Genomic DNA, 12,951 nt, shown 5'->3' with positions numbered 1-12,951 from the left:
GCTCGAGCCTCCTCACGTCCTGTTACCAAATAAAATATTAATTTCCCAACCAATAATCCAATATTTAATCAAAATAGGCAAAATTACCCGAGAGCCATAATTACGCTCATTATTGCCTAACTTCGATATTCTTACATCGGAACGATCCGAACTTAAATATCATACTCCACAGTCGTAAATATAACCTCCCCAAAATACAACTTAAATCCTACGGCCGGATTCTACATTAATTAACTGCCAAAAATACCAAACTTCGGAAATTCACAAACCTATCCAAATCTCATCCAAAAATTCCATAAATCACACCAATATACTCCTCTTAATATTCCACATTTAAACCCTAAAAATCTCCTAACCGGCGGCGGCGCCGCCGGCGGCTCCGGCCGGCAGCCGTTTTCCGGCGACCTGCAAATGCTACCAAATTTTAACAGAATCTTCCTCTCAATCTCCTCTACAACTTTCATGACTAACACATCACCCAATTCCAAGCCTAACTAGGCTAATCGAACGAAAACAACTTAAACACCATAAAACTTCCACCTCAAATTTCTCCTTACCTAGCTCAAGAGGGAGGGAGCTGTTTGGAGGGGTTGTTGCACGGGAGGAGGGCTACAAAACCGTACCAAGCTTGCCCGGATTGGTGGCCGGAGGAGGAAGTTCCGGCGAAGGGAAGTTCGGGACAGCCTTTGCTTTCGGGCGGCACCGCTCTCTCACGGCGGCGCTAGGGGGGCTGCTACCGGCCTAGAATGGAAGCTGGGTTGGAGGCCGTTCGATTGGGACCGGTGCGGCGTCGGTTGGTGGCCGGACGGCGACGGGAGGGCGGCCGGAAATTCTTCTGGGTGTAGAGAGGAGAAAATCGGGTGGGAGGAGAGAGAATCGGGAGAGAGGGAGAAGAGAAAGAAGAAATGGGTTGGGCTCGGCCCAGCCGACCCAACACTCCTTTTAACCTAAAATTCCTAAATTCAACACCCCGAAAAATAATACCCGAATAAAAATTACCTTTTACTAGCTAAAATTTACTATTTTTACCGTCGTCGTATTTTCCCCATACGAATTATCCTCCACACATAATCGTCCCCGAAACCCCTCTAGGGACCAATTAAACTATTTACTCAATGATTGGGACGGTAAAATTCTTATTATAATCACGCTAGTAAATAAGGTAAAAATATAAGGGTCGGGATGTGACATTAGCTTTCTTAAACTTGGGATGAATAATTTGGTGTTTTTTTACGTGTGCAACTAAAGCGCAATATAGCACGGCCATTAAAGTAATGGGAAATATTTAGACCCAAAGTATCATACCACGGGGATTAGCTATCATATCATGAAAGCATCTCATATCATCCGACTATGTTGAGTGCTAGTTTAGCCAGTTACCATTTTATGTGACGGTTCATTCGGAGTATGTATTCATTCTCTTCCCCTTGAGTTATGTTCTATCTAGCATTCCAAAAATTATCAACTCAATCCTTGGCATTTCACTCGCTAAGTTGTTCTAACTTACAAAATTCACTCTAGCTGCTCTGATATACATGCCTAATTAAGCTTGTGTTCATATTCATCATCACAGCAAGGTAATGGATGGAAGCTTCTGGTGCTCTCTTTTTACACGTTCTGATTAAGGGTGCCTCTGTCGTAGCTTCTCTCTAGCAAACTTAATTGGGACTAAAATTCCGAAGGTCAAGGTTTTAGGTTAGTAGGTGGCACAATTGAGGGTGATTTCAGGGAGACCTAATTGTTGCTTTTTAAAGTGAATAGAGAGACTGCTAATCAAATTTATTTTTTGTTTGTTTTGTTTTGTGTGGTGGCCTCATGTCGGTAGAAGCTTTGGGGGGAGGTTGGGGTGACTTGGGAGTCCCCAGCATGGAATCATGCTCTCTATAGCCAAATCCAATCTGGTTTTGGTAGATGATAGAAAATAAAGCCATAGTGTTTGTGGGGCTGTGTTGGTTGGATGTTTGGGTGCTTTGGCTTGAAAACGTGAGAGTTTTTATGATGTCTATGAACGCTAGAAATAAAGAAGCTCTAGGACGTGGTAAAATTTTGTTCTGCTATTTGGGATTTGATTTATGAAGCTTTTAAAGATTATCTGTTTTGCATTTTTGAGGGGTAGGAGAGCGGCACTATTTAAAATTATTATTTTTATTTCTCTCTTAAGTGCTTTATGGGTTGTTGGTTTTTAATGGATAATTTTTTAGTTGTTTTGTCTCTGATGAGGATATCTTGTCCATTTTGCATATATCTTTCTGTTCTTAACAAATATTGTACACTACTTCTTCCTCTTATTCTTGGGTAAAAAGCTAAATCATTAATTATTCTTTTACTGTTTTTATGGTTGATTAAATACCTGTGTTTAAGTTTAGTTTAATTCTCTGGTTTATTCCATGGTTAACTCTGAAACTTTATTTTTTTCATTAAAAAGTTGGTGGCCTATATGACACCACTGCCCCATCACCGTGTCTGTCCCTCTGTTTCATTTCAGTTACCAGGTTGTGCACGGAGCCCTGGGTTCTCTGGGAGATGTACGGCGGCAACGGTGATTCCAAGGAGGACACAAAGACTCTGTATTTTTTTACCCGTCGCAGAAGATTGAGTTTCAATTCCAAGAGGTTCTATCGGAAGGTGGGTTCGGGCTCTTAGAGCGCCGCCCAGAATTTGAATAAAGTTTTTGACTTTGATGGTGTTGTCATTGGGATCAAGCGGGAGTTTTGCTATGAAGGCGGTTCTGATTCTCTCCATAACTGCGCTTGGTTGATGATCATTCTGATCTTGTACTCTGCGCTTTGAGGAAGAGCCCTAGATTCGAACCACCTGCTCCTCAGACCTCCTCCTCCTCTGTTCCTGCTCAGAGCTCCTCCACTATTATTGAAAAGACCAAAAAGAGGAAGACCCAACCCGGAGGGAAGCCTGAACCCAAAAAGCAGAAAAAGAAGGTAGAGCTGCATATGGAACCACAGGGCACCACTGATGATGATTATGGTATGCAGCTTCCTCCTCATGATAATAATGTCAATAACGATTTTAGTTCAATGTTGCTTTCTTCTGATCACAACCCTGGCGCCCCCCCCCCCCCGTCTTGTGATCTTGTTAGTCATAGTGCAGGTAATTCATCATCAATTACACATTGTTCGACTGACAATGGTACATTTGATCTCCCCACCTCTTTCTCCGATCAAATTCTTGAAGGTGCATTGAACGAATTCTCTTATTCTTGTCTTCCTGATGATATTATTGATATTGAAGGAGTATTCGGTGGTAATGATACAATGTTGTTGTGTCAAGATAATAGTCTCATCTCTCCTCTTGATCAATGGTTAGATAGTCTGTAGCTAAAGTGTTTCTATCGGTAGCTTCATGTTCCTTATAGTTATCTAGATGCACAAAATATGGTGTGTGGTTCAAACCCTTCCTTCAGCCTAGCACACAACCCTGTAAGGTTGAACTCCAAGTTTGAAAGATAGATAACTGGTTGGTAGCTTTTTGTTAGCCAGTCACACAGGTGATGCTGGAAGTAAAAGATGTGTTTACTACTCGACATGTTTTTCTGCAAGACTTCTGCTTTACTCTTTATCTAGAATCTTTTAAGATCCAGTCGTGGTTAGCTTTCAAGTTCTTCTACCAAACAGACTTATTTTATGAGTACATGAATCTATTTTTTTATATTTAGTTTTAGCTTTAGAGTTGAGCTGCAATAGTGGCAGAACTAATGATCCGGAAGATCTTGTTTTATTAGTTTGTTGCTGACAACATCATGCATAGTTTTGTGGTTTTTCAACTGAAGTTTCTGTTAACTATTGGGGTTCAACTAGAAGGGAAATTTGCGTGCTGATGTCTTAGTTATTAGTGGTAGTTGTCAAGCTTCAATTAATCCCGACATTCATCGGTCAATGGAGTATAAAAGATCAGTCTCTCCCCCTCTTTCAATGTCCTTGCTATGATTCTTGCTGCTGGAGATAGACACATAGCTCTATTTCAGGATGGTCTATTATTTAACGGAAAAAAGAAAGGATGGTACATTGGTTGTTGACAACTTCAACTTGGAATCTTGTGATGATCACCCTGGTCACGTGGTTAAGTTTCAGGATGGAAGTAGTAAGTTCTTTGCTCTGTTGCTCAGTGGTTGAATACTAATGAGCCAGTTGAAATTGATCAGTATCTCCCTGGTCCGCCTCCCCGGCACATGAGTTCTTTTCGGTTGCTGGTCTAAATGAATAAACTGGTTGTAAACTTGGAGCACCTCTTCTGGCATAATCTGTCTATAGAAGCTAGGATGTCTTTTAGATAGTTTGTTATGTTTCACTCCTACATGTATGTACTTTTTTTTTTTTTTTTGTTTTTCATTTTCAAACCAGTATATACGCACTACTATGTAAATCAATTTCTTTTTTTTGAAATCAACATTGCATTGGTCCTTCTCTCTGTAGCTGTGCATTTATTTTCAAGTTTCATTTGGTTATTACTTAATTCCTATTTCTGTCACAGATAAGAGTTTGGTTACTTAAGTTTCTAATTCTATTAAACAGAAAATATAAATGAAAATCTCACTTCACTGGATTTTTTTTGTTCAAATACTCATATTGATCATCTTTCTATCAAACAAACACTCATTAATATGAACAACGTGAAACTGCAGCGCCCAAGAAGCCAAAAATTCAGCTAATGATTGGCAAAATGATGATATAACGGTTGCATTATTTGTGGGTGCTAAACGGGAACTCGAGTTGCCTACCATCTATGACAAAAAATGACTTAAATAATGTGTTGCAAGAACTCGGGTTCATTAGTTCCTCCAGCAACGTAACAGCAGTAGAGGTGTTATGGACTTCTTAGGTATCTTCATGTTCGGCCGTAACAGATACATGAAAATTCCCCAATTCGGAGGTTTCTTTATAATGAAGGGTTAGCTTCTCTCCCTTGTTGGTGCCAGGATAGCTCCAAAATCTCCCATTTTTTTCCTGAGCTTGCATTCTGACTATGAATGAAACATCTTCCCACCAGGTTCAACTCATGGCCGAAAAGAATTTCTTTCCAAACTTATAAACTGGCAGTCTGTGCTAAAGAAATATGTATGATTGTTTGATCATAGGGGCACCTCCTTGGGGAAGTTCAACTCGGCTCCCAAACCATATCTAGAACAGCCTTCTTCTCGGGATATACTACTCCGCTTAGCCGGATACGCAGCGAATAGCGAGATTGGCAATCCATGTAAAAACAACTTGAATTTATTAGGAATGCAGCTTTCATGTACTTTAAAAGATATAGGGGTAGCACTACTTCCTGGTGGCCCGGCTGATCTTCCTCCTTTTCTGAAACGGTCAAGGGCACTCGGTAGCCTTAACACACTTTATTCTGCCGAGGATTTTCCAGATAACATTAAGATGGAGAGTCTGCCGCAGATGGTGTCCCAGAATGACTTGGTGGGTAGTACTTTTGCCTATATACAGTTGCTAATCATCAGTTGGAGATTTAAAAATGCACATTTCCTTTAATTCCTTTTGTCCATTATAAACATTCTAATCTATTCCAAGATTCACTATTGAATGTACATTAAAAGTTGCTCGACCCTGGAATACGTAGTAAGGGTGTACCGACTCAAATGCATTTCAAGCATCTGTTAACAGTATCCGTTAACAAACTCGTTTCCCCCCTCTTTTGAGAGGATAAGCAAGCCAAAAACTGTCAAACATGTTGCAGCCACTATACAGAGACTGAGAGACAACGAGTTTGCATAAACCAGACAATGCTCTATAGTTTCTTCATGAACAAAACCTATAGTAAACATAGCATTAGTACTTTGGTAGTCATTTTTCTGATCAACAATCCTCTCATGGTTGGAGCAGCATTAGACAGCGCCCTCCAAAGAAAAACTTCCACTTTTGGGAGCTTAGGTCGTAACACATTGTAAAAGAGTTAAAAGTTTTTCTCAGTGCATGCCGCTACAAGTGAAAGTTTGTTATTCTACATGCGCTACGAATAGAGTACAAAGTGAAAGTTTGTTATTCTACATGCGCTACGAATAGAGTACATGCCGCTACAACTTTTGATCAGGTGTGGAAGACGAAAGAGATCAGGACCGTCCATCTTTGGAAGATGACAAGGCCTATAAATTGGGCAATTCGATTGCTCATCAGACATTCACTGCCTTGAGCTCGTCTTCGAATCAAGTCTCTTTGGTTTCAATAGCCTGTAAGTCTCTCTACTCAGTTTATACATACACTTGGGTTGCCTCAGTTCATTGTAAACCTTATTCTTACATGGCTTTGAAACTGATCAAACTCGCTTCCTTCAAAGCCGAAAACCCAACTGAACTCTCTCTGAGGCAAGCCTTTGAGCTTCTTGAACCGAAACTCAGACCCCCATTTGCATTAAGGCTCCTAAACCCAGAAGAATACAATCTGCTCATTAAGGCCATACTCTATGGGGTTTTATGTGAACCCCATTTGGCCAAAACCCATTTTAAGCACTTACATGCCATTGTCTCTGATGGGTATGGCTTGTTTGTTAGTTCAGTTGTTCAGGTTGTGAATGAGTTATATGTGAATCTTGTTGAGCCAGTCAAGTTCCAATTGATTAGTGTTGCCATTGAGATGATTGATGTTCAGGCCGTTGGAGTTCATGGGTTGTTGGTTTGTTTGTTGAGGCAAATTGTTGGTGGGGACTTCAGTGACGGAAATCTGTGGTTGTGTTTTGAGTTGGTGAGCATTTTTTTGTCCAAATGGAATTATCTGTTAGAAGTCGAACCCATGATTTTGACTAGCGGGTTGTATACGTTTCTGCGGTTATTAGCTGATCATTGTAGGCTTTCAAGTAATCCAAAATTGGAGGCATTGAAGCATTTAGAGATTGAGTTTTGTGTTAGACTTTTAAGGGAGCAGTTTTCTTTGTGTTTGAAGATTGGGAAGGATCTTGTTCGGCTCTTACAAGATTTGGTTCATTTACCCGAGTTTAGAGCTATATGGAAAGGCTTAGTCTTGAATCAGGGGGAGTTTAAGACTCCCACATTGTTTGATATTTCACAGCTGTATTACACAGCGACTCCAGGTTGGTATGCTTTGCTTCGGATTACTCCAGAAATCGAGACCCAATTGCGGTTTTTACTCAGTTATGTCAAATTGGGGAGCCAGAAACTTTACCAGGTATGGTTTGCTAAGAAATTCCTAAGTGAACCACATAGAGAGACTTTGATCATTGACATTGTTCGTTTTATTTGTTGTGCACACCACCCACCAAATGAAATTATTCAATCTGATGTCATTCCAAGATGGGCCGTTATTGGTTGGCTATTAAAATCGTGCACGAGGAGTTCTGTTTCAGCCAGTGTGAAACTGGCTCTTGTTTACGATTGGCTTTTCTTTGACGAAAGCGTAGACAGTGTTATGAATATTGAGCCTGCAATGTTATTGATGGCATATTCTATTCCAAGGTACATTGATGTAACTCACACGCTCCTTGAATTTTTGTTTCTTCTTGTGGACAACTATGATGTGAATCATCATGATATTATTGTTAAAGGCGTATTATCATCATTTAGTGTACTGGTGAAGAAAGGAGTGATTCACTCACTTGATGTCTTGACCTGTTGTGATTCACTTACTCCTATCTTGAGAAAAAGACTTGGTAGCTTTTTGCCTGGTAAATAGCAACAAATGGACCCTGCATATCCTATGATCTTCAACGTTCCTCAAAGCTGGCTATACTACTTCCAGTCCCTATTGGTGAAGGTATGTATCAGTTAGAAAAAGAGCATGACATATATAATTATTGGTTCTGTTCCTGTGCCTCCATTATATCTTACGTCAAAAATCTGCATTATTTACCATGTGTGGGAAAAAAGACCCAAAAAGCCAAATGGCTGAAGGCTGCCTCTGCAAGTTTTTGTTGTAGAATTCACTCACTATCTTGTCAAAGGCAACTAAATTTCATTGCTTATGACTTACGTGTAGCCTAAATGCTCCCTCCAAGTTATAAATGTTTTTTAGGGCAACATAAAAGTAAAATTCAAATGGGTTTAATATCATAGATACAGTCTTACAGCAACGTAATACAACTGATGGTCTCTACTTGTGAATCCAGTTTGTTAGTTGAAGCTAATAAGTAATTGCTTAAGGACCTTTCATTATACTAGGATTTCTCGTTATGCTTGAAATTCTTGTGGTTTAGTATAAACTTGCCTGAGAACGGTGTTACTAATTCTTTCTTATTCTTATTCCTTCTATATGTGATCCAGAAGATATACCAGTTGGAGAGTTGTTTTGTTGCTGGAGCTTGCATACAGGCACTGGACATAGACTGGTCTGAAGGAAAAATCATAAACGTCAACTCAGTGTGGTGATTTTCTGTCAGGATGCAGAATTTAGGTGGTCAACCCAATAGGCTCTTCTTCTCAGTTTGTGCAATGGGTTCCTCTGCTTCTTCCCCAGACAGCACACTCATGGTACATATCATTACTTTCTTTCTCTATATGTTACTTTGTAGTGATAGTACTGTGATTTAATCTAATAATACAGTGCTTGAGATAATGTAGTTTTTGATTTCAAATCAAGCTTTTGGGTTGTGTGATTGGACGAGCTTGTAATTGCTAGGCAATTTTTCTTTAACAATTGATTTAAATGGATGCCTTGAGTTTTTTATTGGACTTATGGATGTTTAAGTCTATATCTAGAACTAATTAGGGATGAACTTGTACTTATTTTCACTGGCTTTATGGTGATTGTTGTTTCCAGCTATAACTGTTGCAGTTCAGTTTGTCTTGTCTACTATTTTGACAATAATTGAAGGCTAGTTTTTGAAAAATTTACTTGGCCTATGTCCTCTATTAATTTGCTTATGCATGTTCTGGTGCTTCTGATCATAATCCTTTAGAAACTTGACATAGGTTCTATTGTAGCTTCTGGGAATGTCATGTTTGGTATTGCTTTTTCGTTGGGAATGCATACACCATTCTATTTCACTGGCAGAGTTACTGGCTTATTGCTCTGGTTGTATGCGTAACAGATTATGGATATATGCTGAATCTTTCTTGAAAAGACTTGTTACTAGACTCGATTACTTTCCTTTGTCGATGACAATTGTTTCGCGGAACTGTGAAGGATGTGCTTGACCAGGTTTCGTGGACTAAGCTTAGTTCGATATTGGGCTATTTTCAATCAATGGTTTTTGTTTAAGTGATACAAAGAACAAATGAGGCAGCAGCTAATAGTCTTCTAAATAAGTTATTGTTTTAATTTTGTTGAAGTTGTCCCTCCAGTGGTCAATGTGGAGGCTTGATCCTAATGAGGATATACAAAGAAATTAAATTTATCAGTTCTGATAGTTTATGATTGCTTTATTCATAGATCAGTTCAACTTTTACACTCAAATGATATTTGGCTTACCTTTTTCTTTGTATGGTTCCTCAAAAGGAACTATAGCTGCTTTTTAAAATACTTTATTTGAATTCTGAAACCTGTTTACTATGAACCTTGGATGACTATGGGTGAATTTAATTGCATTCTCTCTGTCCAATAAACGCTAGGTGGTTTCTAAATGTCTAGAACTACTAGGTACAAGTACAACAATCAGTTTATACTTATTTGAATTATGCTGCATTTTGTGCTATTCCCTTCACTGGCATTCTTTATATCCAGAATCTATGAAAGATTAAATCATGTTGTGGTGCCTTTCTCTCTAGGTTTAATTTATTCCCTCAAGCTTTACTATCTACTAATCTGACCATGGTCCTATTTGTTTAAATTTGGATGGCACTCCGACCAAGACTAGTAAAGCGTTTAGAAAGGAAGCTATATATGGCTGAAACATTCTCAATTTCATACTGATGTGCATCAATATTTTCAGCATATTTATAGTCGAACCCCTTTGCAAAAGTTTAAGTTTTTCACTTCAAGCTTTCAGTTTTTGTCTAAGAAGTGGAATTTTAAAGTCTATGGTAATTTATTTTATAGAAAGGATCAAAGGAAGCTTTACATACTAACCTACAAGCAATTCAACATGACTGCATGTCTTCATAAGACCCTAATTTGCTAACCCTTGAACCACAACTTGTTCAAGAACTTCATTTGGTCCCAGAGGGGTAGAAACAATTGGCTTGCACTTGGTGATAGAAACAGTACTTGCTTCTAAACTCATGCGTAAATTGAAAAAAAAAAAAAAAAAAAAAAAAGAAGAAGAAGAAGAAGTTGTTGTAGAATAGATGTGAGGCCTTGATCACATCATACCAGCTGAAGTGCTAAGGAGGACTAAAGTAGAATATAGAGGAATTTCAGTAGTTGATGCTGCTAGCGTAAATGTCCAATATTTGTGGAGATAAAATGATTATCACATCTAATGGGGAATGATTGCAAGAGTAGTATTCCTCCCAGGTACTTTAAATCCAGAGGATATTCAAATCCGTAAAAGGTTTAACAGATAGATCCTTCAGACTAGGTGAATACGAAACTTCATTAGAGCGGAAAATTGAATTGATAAATGGAGAGAAAATCGAACTTCATCAGATTAGTCCATGAGAATAAGTTTTTCTTGGCCTTTTGGCATGGGTTGGAGAAGATTTGAATCCAGACATGAAGAGAATATGAAATTTTACAGATTTAATTCTTTCCTCTGATTTGTTTCTAATTCATATTACATGTCAGTTTCATGTATCAGTCTATTATTCTAAATATACATTTTACCAGATTTTTTTTGTTATTCTATATGTAATGGCTTTTTAAGGCAACTTCATGTTTTCTATTCGAGATCATTCAATTGTTAATTCACTTTTGACTTTCAACTAATTTAGTGTAGATTACTGGACAATTAGGGTATAAAATTTTGTAGTTGGATCTGGCATTCATGTTATATCATTCATGACTAATCTAGTAATTCTCTTTTCTTGGTAAAATCATGTGCTTTGCCTTGGTGTGAACAGAATGACAAGCCAGTCTATTTTACCTTAACTCCTTCAAAGTAAATTTAACCAAACCTATGAATCCTCACCCTTGATACAGTGTAGATTATGAAGTGATATGTCAATTCTATGCTTTTTCTGCATCTTCTGTTATTTGACCAAAAGATTTTGCTCTCAGACTTCAGATGTTATGTACAGTTAATATGATGTTGCAAGTCTTCCACTCTTCCGTGAAAGTAATATGCTTTACATTGTATAGATGGTATAACAGGAATAACTGATTATGTTTCATATATTCTTTCTGTTCATTTTAGAGTAGAATATAATCAAATCAATCATTTCAGTTGACCTACTATTCAGAAGTTATTTTTGGTACATGTGCAGTGACCGGTGACTATAAATGTGTAAGCAATGATGAATGGGAAAAGAAGCTTACAAAGGAACTACATTACTCGTCAAAAGGGAACAGAGATGGCGTTCACTGGGTATGGTTCTTAACTGTACTTCTCTTCTAGGTGTTTGCTTCATTGAATTATCTGATTAGTTCTTTGACTCTGCCATTTCAGGGTTTTATTAATCTCTAAAGGTAGTATGTCGAAGAAAGCACTATTGTATTAACAGGCAAGTAGTCAGTTATCTTATTGTTTAGGAAAATGGTGACCAATTAACTAATTTCATCTGCAGGGAATACTGGAATACCAAAACCCCAGAAATTACCAATTGTGTATGCTCATCTTGGCCATGTCCTCGATGATGGTCCACGGCTGAGAAGAAAACGCTATTGTATTAACAGGCAAGTAGTCAGTTATCTTATTGTTTTCCTTTCCTCTCCATACTGACTCCCTTTTTTATCCCATGCATTAGGCCAGTAAGCTTTGGTCTCATCACCACGCATGTAGTTTTATTCTTAAGTTGTCAACAGATGAATTCGAAGCAAACCATTATTAGGAGAAGAATGAATAAGTCTTTAACTGTTGCCACCGTCTTATTATTCTATTTCAATATCTATATAAGTTTACTGCTTGGTGTGTGTGTCTATATCAATGTTTTCAAAGACGAAAGCGAAGGCGAAGGCAACTTGGTAAATATTATCCTGCTTTTCCAACATGGGTGGTATTATTAACACACCTTTTTTCTATTCACACACCCCATTTGATGAATAAAACATTTGAAAGGATGTGTGAATAGAGAAAAAAATGTATGTAAATAGCAACACCCATTATTATGGTTAATTGCATATATACACACAAGAAATTCATTACAATATTATTGACTTGTTCATGCATATACTTTAATAGCAATTGCTTGTATATATAGCAATTGTTTCGTGATCCCTCAAGCTCAAATCTTCTTTCTCTTCTTTTGTGAAACACTTGCATATGAAAAGTTCAGAGCTAAAGTGAAGATCTATAAACGAAATGATATACTGGACTGGTTGGTGAGATATTGACTTCCTGACGATCTGAAGGCAATCATCATGAATAGCCTAAATGAAAACAACCTAGTGGAACAAATCATGGATGCTGATGTTGATATGGATTTTATGTTCGCTATTCTTCCAGCAGATATCAAATCATCCATAAAGCGCCATATCAGCATGAATGCCCTAAAGAAATATGTTCTTCGACCTCTCTATAATGCACTATTGAGTTGAGGGAATGATTTAAATTAATATATATGTTTGAGATAATCATATGTGCTGATCAGTCCGGATCAGAGGCGGACGTCCCTCTGTTCTCCACCGGACGGCTCCGACGACGGCGCGTCTCTACCCTAGCGGCTTCCAGCAGCATCCCCGATCATTTTCCCTCCCCGGTAAGTCTGACGAATTCCAGTTTTCCGGCGAGATCGATTTTGTTTGAAGTTTTAGGTGATCTCGTTGGAAAACTGGAATTCGGGGGATTCGCCGGGGAGGGAAAGTAATCAGGGACGCTGTTGGAGGCCGCTAGGGTAGAGGCGCGCCATCGTCGGAGCCGTACGGTGGAGAACGGAGGGACGTCCTCTTTGGAACAGCTCCAATGTGCTGATATATATATATATATATATATATATATATATATATATAC

The 12,951-nt window shown here is 38.4% G+C and overlaps 2 protein-coding genes across 2 annotated transcripts; both read left to right on the top strand.

Moving 5' to 3' along the window:
- Positions 1-2,523: 2,523 nt before the first annotated feature.
- LOC101297808 lies at positions 2,524-3,999 on the top strand. The gene is made up of 3 exons (XM_004293131.1): positions 2,524-2,625; positions 2,796-2,982; positions 3,106-3,999. The coding sequence occupies exons 1-3, from the start codon at positions 2,524-2,526 to the stop codon at positions 3,330-3,332; spliced, it is 516 nt and encodes a 171-aa protein (XP_004293179.1). The 3' UTR covers positions 3,333-3,999.
- A 2,258-nt stretch (positions 4,000-6,257) lies between these two features.
- Positions 6,258-8,291, top strand: LOC101297515 (integrator complex subunit 3-like). The gene is made up of 2 exons (XM_004293130.1): positions 6,258-7,724; positions 8,234-8,291. The coding sequence occupies exon 1, from the start codon at positions 6,258-6,260 to the stop codon at positions 7,641-7,643; it is 1,386 nt and encodes a 461-aa protein (XP_004293178.1). The 3' UTR covers positions 7,644-7,724; positions 8,234-8,291.
- Positions 8,292-12,951: the final 4,660 nt, after the last annotated feature.

This window comes from Fragaria vesca, linkage group LG2 (assembly GCF_000184155.1).
Source record: "Fragaria vesca subsp. vesca linkage group LG2, FraVesHawaii_1.0, whole genome shotgun sequence".
NCBI lineage: Eukaryota > Viridiplantae > Streptophyta > Magnoliopsida > Rosales > Rosaceae > Fragaria > Fragaria vesca.
This window is presented reverse-complemented; position numbering and strand designations above follow the sequence as displayed.

What these genes read in the sequence shown, in the direction of transcription:
- LOC101297808 (XM_004293131.1), top strand. Translation starts at nt 2,524, where the DNA reads ATGTACGGCGGCAACGGTGATTCCAAGGAGGACACAAAGACTCTGTAT. An exon ending in CCAAGAGGTTCTATCGGAAG is followed by an intron (nt 2,626 to 2,795) that starts GTGGGTTCGGGC and finishes GCTTTGAGGAAG; the next exon opens with AGCCCTAGATTCGAACCACC. An exon ending in CACCACTGATGATGATTATG is followed by an intron (nt 2,983 to 3,105) that starts GTATGCAGCTTC and finishes GTCATAGTGCAG; the next exon opens with GTAATTCATCATCAATTACA.
- LOC101297515 (XM_004293130.1), top strand. Translation starts at nt 6,258, where the DNA reads ATGGCTTTGAAACTGATCAAACTCGCTTCCTTCAAAGCCGAAAACCCA.